The 14,156-nt window shown below is 46.3% G+C and overlaps 2 protein-coding genes across 51 annotated transcripts; both read right to left on the bottom strand.

Annotated features, from left to right (window-relative positions):
• Nucleotides 1-357: 357 nt before the first annotated feature.
• On the bottom strand, nt 358-2,601 carry LOC123041788 (subtilisin-like protease 1). Its single transcript, XM_044464346.1, has 2 exons — nt 1,702-2,601; nt 358-1,584 (listed from the first exon to the last, which is right to left on the bottom strand). The coding sequence occupies exons 1-2, from the start codon at nt 2,599-2,601 to the stop codon at nt 358-360; spliced, it is 2,127 nt and encodes a 708-aa protein (XP_044320281.1).
• A 2,229-nt stretch (nt 2,602-4,830) lies between these two features.
• LOC123046349 (uncharacterized) lies at nt 4,831-12,236 on the bottom strand. Of its 50 annotated transcripts, none has more exons than XM_044469692.1 (11): nt 11,012-12,236; nt 10,730-10,915; nt 10,358-10,536; nt 10,087-10,126; nt 9,998-10,012; nt 9,194-9,339; nt 7,364-7,411; nt 6,584-6,644; nt 5,679-5,766; nt 5,490-5,541; nt 4,831-5,341 (listed from the first exon to the last, which is right to left on the bottom strand). In XM_044469692.1, the coding sequence occupies exons 2-11, from the start codon at nt 10,748-10,750 to the stop codon at nt 5,338-5,340; spliced, it is 654 nt and encodes a 217-aa protein (XP_044325627.1). In that variant the 5' UTR covers nt 10,751-10,915; nt 11,012-12,236; the 3' UTR covers nt 4,831-5,337. The 50 variants fall into 50 exon arrangements, 16 of the variants coding, with proteins under 16 accessions (XP_044325627.1, XP_044325616.1, XP_044325618.1 ...); XM_044469681.1 differs by having other exon boundaries at nt 4,831-5,541; nt 11,012-11,308; nt 11,422-12,236; XM_044469683.1 differs by having other exon boundaries at nt 4,831-5,541; nt 11,012-11,138; nt 11,704-12,236.
• Nucleotides 12,237-14,156: the final 1,920 nt, after the last annotated feature.

Here is a 14,156-nt window from a genome sequence, read left to right as displayed (position 1 = left end):
TAGATGTCCGGGGTTATCCTCCTTTTTCAAGAAAAAAGTCACCCTTCTAAGGCAATTGATTTATTGAAAATTAAGTCGAGACAAACTAACAATGAGCAAGTTGTGCGAAAGACATAAACGTACTTGAGCCACGGCAATGCTAGACTCACAGAGAGAAGAATTACGGGATTCACGGACTAGCAAACGTGGGAGCTTGAGATTGGAGGAGGGAGGAGGATGGGCCCCATCCCGCCTGAAAATCAGGAGGGAGATAGATTAGTTAGAGAGAAAACCCCGTAACAGCTCCGTAATAATCCGTGCGTCTAGGATTATTGCTTGAGCCATGTCGACCTATCATGTGAGAAATCAAGTCCGTGATCAAGCAAAGGTGACGGAGATTGGGCTCCGCACAGTGTGCTTCTCGGATACCCACCGTAGAGCACCTTGCACCACCCTTGCACCACTCTGCCTCGGCCACACATATACCGAAAAGATCATCTCCTGGTTTGCTTCGATGAACTCCAGCTCCCTCGGGTATACGTCCACGCTTACGGCGCTACTCGGCATGTCGATCGCCGCGTAGTACACCGAAGGCACCTCCCCGACGTTCTTCACCTTGCGCCCCACGACCACCGGGGCCGTCGAATTCCAGGACGCCGGGAAAGCGACCGAGATCGACGGGTAATTCAGCAGGCGGTCGCTGATCACGACGGTGGTTAAGCAATCGATCCGCCGGCGCGCGACCACCGAGACCTGCTGGCTCGTGTACATGCCACAGAGGTAGCCGATGTAATCCTCGGGAGTAATGTCATAGACTAGGCCAGGGTCAGCGGCCTTCATTGGGTCGACGTGTCCGGCCCCGGTGGCGAAGAGGTTGGCCGTCACGTGCTGCTCGTTGAGTATGGGAATGCTGGAGCGGTCGGTGATGTCGGCCGTCGTCATCATGGCCGACTTGATCGCCGCCGGTGACCAGTCCAGGTGCTTGCTCTTGATCAAAGCGGCGATGCCAGCGAGGTGCGGTGTCGACATGGACGTGCCGGAGATGATGTTGAAGGTCGGCCCAGGGAGAACCGGCGCCCACGGTGGGCCGACCTGAAACGGCCATGCCGCGAGCACGTTCACTCCGGGGCCCGTGATGTCGGGCTTCAGAACGCCAGTGCCCTGGCGGCTAGGCCCGCGAGAGGAGAAGAACACGATCGACGGAGCAGGTGACGTGCCGAGTAATGTACCTATGAAGCCCATACGCGCCACCGGGTTCGGCGTGGAGCTGAGGTAGGATTTGATGGCTGCGCCCGCGAGGTAGTCGACGCTCGACGCCGGGAGGATGTTCGCCTGGGCTAACTTGTCGTACCCTCGGAAAAACGGGCTCGCCAAGATCATGGCGACGCCGCCGGCACTCTCCACCACTTCACCTTGGTTGAGCACCGTGATGTCTCGCGTGAGCTCACACAGCACTATCTTGCCCTTGACATCGAAGCCGTCTAGACTGCCGTTTCCGCAGAGCTCGGCGAATGGTTTCCCGCTCGCGCCCGCGGACACCAACGGGTAGAAACCTGCATCTGGCTGGTAGAGTGACTCACCGAGGAAATACGCGCCGTTCCCCAGCTGCACCGTCGAACGAATCGAGCGGTCCATGGTACTCGCGGCGACAGTGAGCATCCACGGAGCCTCGTTTTGTAGAGTGCTCTCTTCCGGGCCGGAGTTGCCAGCAGCCATGCTCACAAAAATGCCCTTCTCGATGGCGCCGAACGTCCCGATGGCCATAGGGTCTAGGTGAAAGGGCACCGACGGCCCGCCGAGAGACATGGAGAGGACGTCGCAGCCGTCGCCCACGGCGGCGTCAATCCCAGCCAGTATGTCGGCATCCTCGCACCCTACTACGACTTTTCCGTAGCACACCTTGTACATGGCGATGTGCGCACGGACCGCCATCCCGGCGGCGGTGCCCCATGCGTTGCCGAGCACGTTTGCGCCCGGCACGACTGCTCCAGCGGCGGTGCTTGCGGTGTGGGTGCCGTGCCCAAACTCATCGACCGGCGGCACCCGCGCGGAGGTGCCGTTCGGGCCGTTGAAGGAGGCGACGAAGTTGCGCGCCCCGATGAGCTTATTGTTGCACGAGGTGCCGCTGAAGTCGCAGCGCCCCTTCCACTTGGCCGGCGGCGGCGCCATGCCCTCGTCGCTGAAGGACGGGTGGTCCGGGAAGATGCCGGTGTCGATCAGGCCGACGATGACCCCGGCGCCGAACTCCGACGTGTAGTTCCGCCGCCCCTGCTCCACGTTCAGCCCCAGGAACTCGGGCGTGTGGGTCGTCAGCGTCGTGTAGGTCCGGGCACGGGTCGCGCTGAGGAACCCGGGCATGGCGGACAACTCCTCGAGCTCCCGCCGCGTCAGCCGGGCCGCGAACCCGCTCGCGACGTGGTGGTACGCGTGCACGAGCCGGCCATGGTCGGGGAGGAATGAGTGGTACCACGCCTTCCGGTCGTCCGCGGTGACAAACACGCGGTTCTCCTCTGCTTGCACGTGGACGATGAACGTGCTGAGCTCGCCACCGGTTGCCACGGCAGCGATCGCGAGGAGAAGGAACGGAAGAAGAGAGAGCAAGGATAGCCTTGTGGCTTCCATTGCTTTCTTGCTTGAGATGTTGTTCGTGTGGGAGCATATGTACTATCCTACGTGCTAGGCTCCAGTCACCGTGCCCAGTAGTTGCTCCAGCTTTTTTCTGACGGGCAGTAGTTGCTCCAGCTTTGTGAATGCGATGCCCGGTTAACCAACGAATTGGGGCGATACGAACAATGGGCGTCGATTGTTTTGCATGCGAATCGGGTGTAGCGGACGTACGTACGGGAGTAGTGGGGCTGCAGGCTGGCAGCCTCCCTTGACGTTTACCTTCGATCGAGACCAAGCATATCCACTGAGAAGCATCGAGTAAACTATAATTAACATGCTCAAAATTTTGATTGGAAACACGACACTTTGTTGTTTTCTGTTTTGTTCTTTTTTGCGGGTGACTTTGTACTAATCTGTTGGATGTGTCTAAAACTCATCTAGACTAGTAGAATGTTGTGCGTTCCTACGGGCACATGTCGAATGTTTGTGCATTGCTATAGAATAATAACAATAAATATTATAAGCATGATGGCATCTGTTCTCCATCATACATCAACAAATAGAAACTCTATTCCACTTCTTTCCTTCTCGGCAATCTTCGTGTCTTTAACCAGCCGTATTGCTCGCCACCAAAGAATTATTATTTTTTTGAAACGGAGGCAAAAGCTTTGCCTCATCCATTAAATAAGAGAGAATAGAGTTAGTTGCAAACAACCCAAGTATACGGCATGCGGATTACTCGCGCAATAACAAAGACCCTAGTTTTTTAGCACCGACGATGATCCAAAGGTTAGCCTCGGTGGCGATGGAGGAAAGCAGCACTGTCGGAGGGGCACACTTATGCCTGAAAACTCGCGCGTTTCGTTCATTCCAAATTGTCCATGAAACAAGCATGGTGAGGGATGCCTTGGCTTGTCTGTGCGGATAGCCGTCGTCGCAAGTACTTGCCCACCAAGATTGGACCGAGTCGAATAGGGGCCAGGTGGAAATGACGAAGTCGGGGACGTGGTACTTGTCAATGACCAAGGACCAAAGCCTTCTAGAGAAGCGGCATTTGAAGAATAGGTGACTCCCACTCTCTTGTTCCCTCTTGCAAAGGGGGCAAAGATCACAGTTCGGCCACCCACGCTTTGCCAATCTATCCGCGGTCCAAATCCTGTCTTGGAGAGCCAACCAAGCAAAGAACTTGACTTTTGGGGGAGCCCAAACTTTCCAAACCATCTTGTCCATGGGGGAGAGAACCAATCCTAAAAATTGTGCCTTATATGCGGAGGCCGCCGAGTAATGCCCCGAGACCGAGTGCTTCCAAAGGATGTCATCCTCGGAGAGTTCGTCAAGATGGACCTCATGAAGGAGCATCCAAAGCGTGAAGAATTGTGTGACATGCTCGGCGGAGATAGAGGTGGGTGGATTGATCTTGAGGATCCATGCGTTGTGCTTGAGGGCCTCCCGCACCTTCCAATTCTTACGCATGGAAGCTTCATGGATGAGCGGGGCAATATCCTTAGGCTTGCGCCCAAGGAGCCAAGGGGAGTCCCAAAAGGGGGTCTTCGCGCCGTTACCAATGGAGATGGTGGTGGAAGCATAGAAAAAGTTAAGGTCCTCCTCGTCACAAGGGTTTCCCAATCCGACCCACATCTTGGTAGGATCCTTCCATTCGTACCAAGGCCACCGCAGCCGTAGGGCGCGTGTAAACTTGTTGGTGTTGAGGACCCCAAGTCCCCCATATTCGAGTGGCCGGCAAACAATCTCCCAGTTTACTTTGCATTTCGCCCCTGTCGTTTTGTCTGTTCCAGACCATAGGAAGGCTCTCTCAAGTTTGTTGACGGTGTGTAGGATGGAGGGCGGTATGGCCACCAAAGAATTATGACCGGATATATACCGTCCATGAGTAAATAGTACTCCCTTCGTCCGGAAATACTTGTCATCAAAATGGATAAAAGGGGATGCATCTAGACGTATTTTAGTTCTAGATACATCTCCTTTTATCCATGTTGATACATCTCCTTTTATCCATGTTGATGACAAGTATTTTCGGACGGAGGAAGTACAAGGTACACAAAGCTTGACAATGGCTTAGACTTGTAATGCACATCTTAATTTTAGCAATAATAACATCATCGATGCAACCTTCAATAATAAGTTGATTGTAAATAGAAAAGGTTCGGTTTATCTTGAATCAATACTTCTTTTACAATGCCATGAACCTGGTGTCAGTAGAAAACTCTAAAACACATAATGCAATGGAGAAAAAAAATTGAATACATCATTTTTTTAGAGGAAAAGACCTCATGAAGATCAAGTATTCACCACCTCTCTTCAATTCATACGTGATTGCCTCGGAACAACAAACTTACATAGGGATATTGATCAAAATACGATTGTTTTTCACGTGAATGAGTGTAGTGCGTTGGTTGTGAGTGCTTGAGTCAAATAATATACTCCCCCCTATCCATATTACTTGTCTTCAATTTGTCTACATACGGATGTATCTAACCTAGACTACAAACTTCAGAAGTGGCACGCGTGGATGACCCGACTACTAACAAGATTACATCACAAAAAACGATATAACTGTGGAGAGGAAGCAAGGAGCCACAGAGCAACAATGAATAGTCGAGCACAACACCTAGGACATGACAGTTTCAATTTTGCATACGGGCTTCATAGGAGAAGGTTGCAAGCCACGCAACGACGTAGTTCAACGCAACATTCGGGGAGCACCGCTTGCTGAAAACTGTCCTCATAGAGTCATCGTTGCCGCAGTCGCCTCGCCGTCCGCAGCTCCGACTTCTTTGTGACAGTCAGAAACCAGCAAAGGCACACCCATGGGTGCACCGGACCTTCAACGCAAGAAGGACAAGACGCAACCCCGCTCTGCTCGCCGCCATCCTCGTTCAGGTGAGTGTACTGATTGTATATACATGAGATATTCACATGTACGCCAGAAATTCACTATCATAAATAAAGCACTTAGTCTACAAATGGACATCAGATAAAAAAGAAGCAAAATGTATCGTGGGCTTATTAATGTTTTGGCGAAAGAAAAACAGAACAATTTACATATGTAAGACAACTTTCGCATCACAAACCTAAGGCACCTGAGGAGACATGGATGACAACAGGAGCGTGTGACAGTAATCCACTAATCACTGCTATGTACAGAAATAAATCTTGAATCTGCACAAACAATTGATGTCATGAAGTGCAAAAACTAAAGCTTGAAGCTTTGCAAAATATCAACTGATTTAGATAACTAATTCGGTAGATTTAAAACAATTACATGGAACAATATTCAGGAGACACAGTTATCCATTCAATTAAACAATCACACAAACAGGGAAGAAAATACTCATATCCAGAGATCGGCTTCTCTCAACATTGAGATTTAAATGAATGAGAACCCTTAAACCTATGTCTGTATTTGCCTGTATTTTCATAGATGTGCCCGCAAACTTGTTTAGTCATCAATTCAATAGATATGCATTTCCATTGTAAAATTATTCCTTGCAGGATCCATCTGTGCAACTAACAAGTATTTCTAAACACCCGCAAAAAAATAAGTATTTCTATAAAACAAATATCACCATCTAATTACTAACATCCACATCAATGGCCAAGTTACAGAGCACAAGGGAGGAAGAGTGGTAGGAGAAGGAAACCGGGAGATTTATCGAGCCGGCGAGGAAGTAGAAAGGATCACCAACCACCAGCTGCTAAGCTGGCCATGAAATTTACATGCATAGCAGGAAGATGACCATAACATATTGGGAGAAAAAAGTACATAGACATTTCCAACATTTACTGAAAGAAAAATATACTTCAGAACATACTCTAAAACAATGTCTAGAATTATGTATAATATCATTGATTGTGTTTTTTCTTACCCTCCTAAGGTAAATAACAGATTCGTTGCGGTGCTCGGTTATAACAAATACATGCTAGGTGATGGATTATGCAAACAAAATGTAGTACATGGCATCATCAATAATAAGACCTCATCGCATGCATCATAGACGGCTCCATTAAATGGGGTCTTGAGCTTCACACTCATTCCTCTGTTAAGAATCATAATAATGTACATTAGCACTTAATATTTTTTAAATGTTGATATGCACGTAGTGCAATGCCAGTATTTGTGTTAGTCGCTGTTAATAATCTTTGACCTATAATTAGTCAAATAAAGCATAATTTAAAGTACATAAAATAGACACTCTTATATCCATATTCAAACTCACTTTCGTATATTATGATTTGTAACCATGGACTAAATATTTTATGAGAGATTTATGAACAATAAAAAATGCCTTATATTTTAGAATATATTTTGATATGGAGAGAGTATGGTATATTTCGAGAAAATGAAACTAAATAACCCCCTTCATGGTACATGTGTTGCACATTTCATGAACACCACGAAATGAGGGCCGAACAAACGAACAACTCACCCTGACACCCCGTCCGCCGAGGACCGGGACGAGATGGAATCATGAGATTTGATCTCATCTGATTTCCTATTCACGTGTACTCGCAAACCACCACCAGTAGGATCTCACTAATTGCTGCCAATTTGCTCTTTCACCCAAAACTTTGTGAAGAACAAACAGCCATCAATACTCCCACTCCCACCCCGGCCCATAACTGAATAACTAACCAACGAGGGGCAAAACAGAGGATGGATTATTGAATCAACTTGCTGATGTAGTTCTTTTTTTAGTACGACCCTTGAGGACACTTTATTATTTGGAGTGAAACTTATAGGCATGACATGAGGAACCTGTACTTGTTCTCTTGACACCGGCGCAAATTCCACTTTGTGTAGTACCTGAATTTTCAGATATGCACCGATGAGTATCTCAAGGTTTTAAAGCTCGCAAAAAACAGGAAAAGAAAATTGAACGGAAGATGCTATATTATGCCCAAGTTAATGCAGCTAAATGGTATGAAATGGTTGCATGTAGAGTCTAAGTCAAAATAAATGATCAACAACTCAATAGGTAAATACTTCTTCGCCTCGAAGCATAAGTGCATAACAGAGCCTTGTTAGTTAGTAACAATGTACTCTTGACTCTTCAGAGTACAGAGACCATTGACATTGCGCAATCTGATAAAAAAGGGACTACAATGAAAAATGCAGAATTACGAGCTTAGGTGCTTAACTGCTTTTGATTCTTCTAACTAAAGGGATTAAGAAATCATTATGAATAAACAAACATGCATTTGACAGTGGCGTAGTCAATGCTGACGACAGTTGCTGTAGCGTATTCAGTTCAAAAGTACATAGTTATTTTTCATCAAATTAGTTCAGTACATTCCAAAGATGCAGGTTGCTCCCATCCTATTATGAAGTCCTACTACTGCGTGTAACATGGATTTAAAGTAAGACATCAGGGCATCAGACACTTACTAGTTAAATACTTCGCCTCACAATATCACAGAAGTTTTCTCATCAGTAACAATGTAGTACTTTTTTTAGACCAATGATGAACCAAAACAACTGCAAGTGAGCCAAAAAAAAGTAATGCGCAGGAGGAAGGTGAGACGGCGAGGGGATAGGAGTGATACCTCTCGCGAGGATCGGGGACGTGGTATGTGGGCGGCGGCCCTCATGCAAAATTTAAAATACGTAGTACCTGGCTGCACTACATTTCATCGGATATGTCACGTACCACAAAACGTTGTATTCCTCCTCTTCCATGGTGTTAATTCTTGCTCCACTTTGTATATCACTTGCTTAACGAGGCGGAGAAAGTGCAGCTCTAAAAAAATGAAAGCCTAAGGGAGGAAAGTGCATCTAGTGGAGCAGAGATGAGTGGAGCCTGGGTCATTACCAGTGAAGGGGCATGGCGAGGGAATTGGCGTTGATTCAGTACCATGTGCCACTCTCAGAGGTAGCCAACGGGCGGGTCAGCACTCGACAGCCGCTGACATCGCCTCTGCAAGTGTCGCTCCATATGCTCCCTGATCCAAGTCGCCTCTACAAGTGTCGCTACTTATTGACAGGAAAGCTCACTTGATGCAGCTTATATTTATTGGCATGTGAACAAGTCAGAGACATCTTTATAAATTAGAAGATCTTTTTTTTGCGAATATAGAAATTAAAAGATCAATAGGTCACCAACACGGACGGTCATCGATTTTACCAGGGAAAAATGGATACAAGTCTCAAAACAATTCCTTGATGCTGACCAGGAACATCTGATATATTATAAGATAAAAGATCAGGTGCCCATATTCAAAATCTCTACCATGTAATTTAGAAGTATATACGGTAGCGCAGATCTCAGCATGCTAAAAACGTAAGATTCAGGATGGTTTTGTTATGTCTCTGGAACACATTCTGATATTTGAATCGGCGAGAATTACATCCCTACTCAATACTCACTTTTTCATGCAACTGTGTCGGAATTTCACATATTATGGATTCCAGCCTTTTACATAATGGTTAGACAAACGTGTCCATTTGTAGATTTGAAAGAAAATCATCGACTCACAAAAATACATAACAGCATTAAAGAACATTGGGCTAGTCATTACAAAGTCGCAACAATATTGTGGAAGATAGTGGATGGAACTGGGTAGCGGCGAGAGCAGAGGGAGAGCTCACCGGCGTTGATGGTGATGAGGAGGGGTAGCTTTCAGTGGCGGCGGAGGTCGTACCTGCCGACGGTGGCCAAGATTGCAGAGCACACCCGCCGAGGTTGTGGTCTGATTGGGTGCTGCTGCCATGCTACCAAGGAAATATAACCTGATCTGCAAAATGCATATCACTCATCAACGCTTCATCTCACCATGCATGTGTGTATAGCAAAAGTTACAATCTTCTAAATGTAGGAAGTAATTAAGCATCAACTTCACAGATGCAATCATTGCAAGAAAGGCATAACCTGAAAACTGAAAATAGTTTATTCTAGTACGAATGTTAGAAAATAACTCCCTAGTTCACATGCATTTATATAATATTTAACAGGGAAGCAAGGAACTTCTTCGTCATAAGAGCAGATAAAAGATGAAGTATACAATACATTTAAAATGTTGATCGAATGAAAGTTAAAACCTTGGGTGAAAACCAGGATAAAACTCTGGACAATTTTGAGTTCGAACAACATATATCAGCATACTCAGATGCCCTAAAAATACTTGGTCAGCTATTCACATGTTCTAGGTGAACACCAGGGGTCACTCGTGGGCTAATCGTGAGCTCATGAATTAGTCCCCAAATAAAACAGGGGTAAACCACGTTTTAATGAATTAAAGCCAGACTAATCACCAGTTGGTCACCAGTTGCCCTAGAAAAAAACAATGAAAGCAAAACTTGATAGAAATTCAACTCATAGCTTATTACAGGCTTAGAGAGGTTGTGATTTGAAACTCACCTATATACCATAGACCAAGATTTTTGCAGATTTACCTTTACCCATAAAACCTATAAAAGGTAAGTTAATACGATACCATCAATGGAGATAACTGTAAAATACACAACAAACCTTGTATACCGACCTTCTCACTACAAAATAATTCAAAACTATTTATCCATATCCTGCAAGCAAACGAAACATCTTTTTAGGAACAGTGTGTTGTTCAGCTTTTGAAATGCTGGAATTCTGACATTCTGAGATTTTCAAGCCAAACCTCTAGGATTGTGAAGTGATAACTCACAAGATGGCAATCAACACAATGGTTCAGATGCCCAACAACATCATTAGTGGTTTTTACAAATAATGAATCAGGAATTTACGAGAATCATATGCATGGAGAAAAAAGCGGTTACCTTTGGAGCTTGCATTTCTGGGGAGACACTCCCACCATTAAATTGCAATATCGGTGAATTGTGAGAATTAATTCGCTCGGCTTGGTCAAGAGCCCTATGGTCCATCCACAAGATGATGTTCCTTCTCGAATCGCCATTCCAATAAATCGAGACAGGGGAACCATGAGAACCCATAGCAGCTGCATGCACCATCCTCTGTTATTAAGTTGGTAAAAGCTCTACTCACCTCAAACACAAAATTCTCCATTCAACCCACAGAATGCACACGGTTATGTGGAGAATCAACAAAACCCTAATCTGCTACTATTAATTGCTGCCGAAGTGTAGAAACATAGTTACAAGGAGATTGTTGATGGGGTGGTGGATGCTTACGGTGGAGAACAACTTGGTCATGACCTCGTGGGAGAGGCAGTGGAAGTCGATATAGGCGAAGCTACAGCCGCTGGTGCGCACGAACTCAACGCCGGCGACGCAGCCGATGGAGCCGAACACGACCTCCAGGTCGGCCGCAGACACGCCCTTCGCCAACCCCCCCACGTTCAACGGGGCATATATACTCTAATGGTCCAACACCAATATCATTGCAAATACAAAAAAGTTTCAACAACATGACATATCTGCAAAAATTTTGAAATGCAACAATCATAATAGTACCTATGAGGCAATGATGAAAGATAGAAGAGGAAACTGACTTTGAGCAGCCTGCCATAATCTACTAACAGTGGGCTCCAGATCGAGAAAGAGGCCCTTGAAACGTCCTTCCTAAATGTGTTAAATGCATCTAACAAAAAGCAATGACACGTGTTGAGAAGATTGTTAGTAGGATTTAAGCAAGGTGCGCCATCAATTCATAAACAATACCCAGATGCCTGCTAAAATTAAACCGGACCAACAGATCACCCAACAAAAATCCGTGAACATTACACCTTTTCATCACTTGCCAATGCAATTCTGAAAAAACAAATCATCAATAGATGATATAAAATAGTAACAGGCTGCTGCTTTTGGGTTGTAGTTAATCTATCTGATTGTTTCTTTAGGGAGCAAGTGCAAAAGGTACGTACCCAATACTGCAAACGGCAAGACACATCTTGTTCACTATTTTTGCTTTTAGACCAGGGCCACAGAGAGAGCCCCGTCGTTCATGGCAAGAACCGTTCTCGCAAGGAATGAAAAGAAGTCAAGTCCCTCCAATGGCGATGGATCCTAGCGCTAAATCAGTCTTCTAATCTGCTGATTGTGCAGCCTTAATCGCACGACTATTGGCGGCGCTGCCACCGCCGGCCGAACTCTATGTGAACTTATTATCGGATCCCAGGGGAGTGAGCGGTCAGGATAGTACACACCTATACGCGCAGCATTATGGAGAGTTCACCAAAATATCCCAGAACAGCTGGACGAGCCGCCGCTGAGTTCTCCTTCCACGCTGGCCCAGATCGGTCGGACGTCCTGCTATCGTTGGTTGAGCTTCTAGCCCCGTAGCACCTCAATAACCTAGGTTGTATCCGGCGAGGGGGGGCGGCTTCCCTACGTCCTTCAGATCATGGCTGCCGAGTTCCCCAACCTCAAGGCGCCGATTCTCCGGGATCGACGGGGAAGGGGGCGACCATCGGGGAAGGCGGGCGCGGCGGAGAGGGCAAGTGCAGCGAGCGGAGGGAGAAGCAGTGGGTGGAGCGGCAGGAGGTGGGGCTGGGCGAGGAGCTCCGGTGCGGCGGCGACTCAAGGAACCCTAGCGCACGAGAGGGCGAAGGATTGGATCGGCCGAGGCACAGGGATGGATCGGCCGCCGAGGGGGCGACGGGGTGGATCGGGCGTGCGGAGGGCAGGTTGGGGGCGGAGAACGATCTGCTGTGGGCTCGATCCGATGGTTTTTTTTGGCACCAATTTTTTTCGCAGGAGGGTAGCGAGTTAACATGCGTGGGAGGAAGACGAAAAAAAATGAAGGTGGAAGGATGACGAAAATAAACCAGCGAAAATAAATCGCGCGGACTATTCACCAACTGCTTCATTATAGAAATAAAGATATGACATAGTTACGTGACATCATTTTAAAATGATGTGATCCTTATTTTTGATTTCGTTTTCCTCCTCCCAGCAACCTTTCGCTTGTATGGTTGTCCCATGTTCATTGTTTTTGTGTTTTTTCTCTAGAAATGATTAATTCTAAACGTTTGGGATTTGATCATGGCAAATCATATATTTTTTATGGCAATTTAAGTGACACGAGGATGACAAATTTATTGGAAAATATTCCCTTCAACCGATCGATTTTGTGTGAGCGTCCGCCATCTATATGTCCGCCGGATGGAATTTTAATCAACGGTGAGGAGCTAACCCCACCGTGCCCACTTTCTGCTACCGGTCCATTGTTTCAGAAAGGGATTCTGCAACTAGCCCCTTGTTGCAAACCGGCCAACGGCTAGATAATGTTGCGGCTCGCACTAGGGAGGGCAATATTTTCTGCAACACCCATGTTGCAAAAAAAAAATCCCGCAATACAATCTATGTTTCATAGAAAAAACGCAACATAACTCATGTTGCAAATGTTTTCCGCGCAAAGACCTTTGCTGCAAAGTAGAGAAAGACGTTTGGCAGATGGATTGGATCAAATACAATGACTCACGATACTGTTGCGGCTCACACTAGAGAGCACATTTCTTTCTGCAACACAACCCATGTTACAAAAAAAAACTCACACTACAACCTACGTTGCAAAGAAAAAAATGCAACATAACACTTGTTACAAATGTTTCCGCAACAAGTCCTTTGTCGCGAAGTAGAGAAAGATGTTTGGCTGACCGATTGTATCAAATATAACGGCTCGTGAGCCGACGGATCTTTTAGAAACATCAGCCGGCGAACGCGTAGCAGTCCCGAGAAAGATTTCCTTGAACAGATCGAATTTGTGTGAGCGTCTGCCGTCTATATGTCTGTCGGATGGACTCTTAATCAACAGTAAGGAGCTAACCCTTTGTGCCAACTTTTTGCAATTGATCCATTGTTTCAAAAAGGAATTCTGCAACTAGCCCCTTATTGCAAAGAAAAAAAGCAACATAACCTTGTTACAAATGTTTCCGCAATAAGTCATGTGTTGCGAAGTAGATAAAGACGTTTGGCTGACCGATTGTTTCAAATCCAACGGCTCGTGAGCCGGCGGATCTTTCTAAAAAATCCGCCGACGGACGCGTAGCAGTCCCCCAAATTTATTGACACGCATGACAATTTTTTGGCAAAAAATACATCATACGTGGATTTGTTATGCTTACTAACTAAAGTTGTGATCCTTGCTTCACTAAAACTGCAATAAAAATGTTTGATCTGCCATGATCAAATCCGAAACATTCAGGTGTTACCGGGGTCCTTTTTCTTTTACCTTTTCACCAAATTGGGCGGGCCTTTGTTCACGTTCTTACTATGGTCCTTCTCGCCCAGCTCCCTACTAGTCATATTGTTTTCTTTTTTTCTTTTTTTTGGAAAAGGGGAGATTCCCCGGCCTCTGCATCAGAGAGATGCATACGGCCATCTTATTAACCAAATAAAGTAGTGCCAACATGGTTCCAAAGGTCTCCAAAAGTAATAAAAAAACACAGAAAGCTCACACAGAGCCAAAAAGGGCTAGAAACACCAACTAGCCAAGAAAGGACGCCACAACCGGCCGGCAAAAACTAGATAGAGATACTAAATGCCTATCCTATTACATGACCGCCATCCAAACCGGTTGAAGATATCCCGAGCTACCATCTCCCAGCGAAAAGACCCAGTAACCAAATGCTCCCTGGCCTCCGTCTAGGTGAGTAGC

The sequence above is a fragment of the Triticum aestivum genome, chromosome 2B (genome assembly GCF_018294505.1).
Source record: "Triticum aestivum cultivar Chinese Spring chromosome 2B, IWGSC CS RefSeq v2.1, whole genome shotgun sequence".
In the NCBI taxonomy this organism is placed as follows: Eukaryota; Viridiplantae; Streptophyta; class Magnoliopsida; order Poales; family Poaceae; genus Triticum; species Triticum aestivum.
This window is presented reverse-complemented; position numbering and strand designations above follow the sequence as displayed.

Bases quoted from the DNA above. Each gene is read 5' to 3' on its own strand.
- LOC123041788 (XM_044464346.1), bottom strand. From the start codon at position 2,601: ATGGAAGCCACAAGGCTATCCTTGCTCTCTCTTCTTCCGTTCCTTCTC. The intron at 1,585-1,701 runs GTGAGCATGGCT...TCGACGGTGCAG, and splicing joins CCATCGAGAAGGGCATTTTT to CTGGGGAACGGCGCGTATTT.
- LOC123046349 (XM_044469680.1), bottom strand. From the start codon at position 10,750: ATGACCAAGTTGTTCTCCACC. The intron at 5,767-6,583 runs GTCTTATTATTG...TTGTTTGTGCAG, and splicing joins TCTATGATGCATGCGATGAG to ATTCAAGATTTATTTCTGTA. The intron at 5,542-5,678 runs GTTTGTGATGCG...TATTTATGATAG, and splicing joins TGTCTCCTCAGGTGCCTTAG to TGAATTTCTGGCGTACATGT.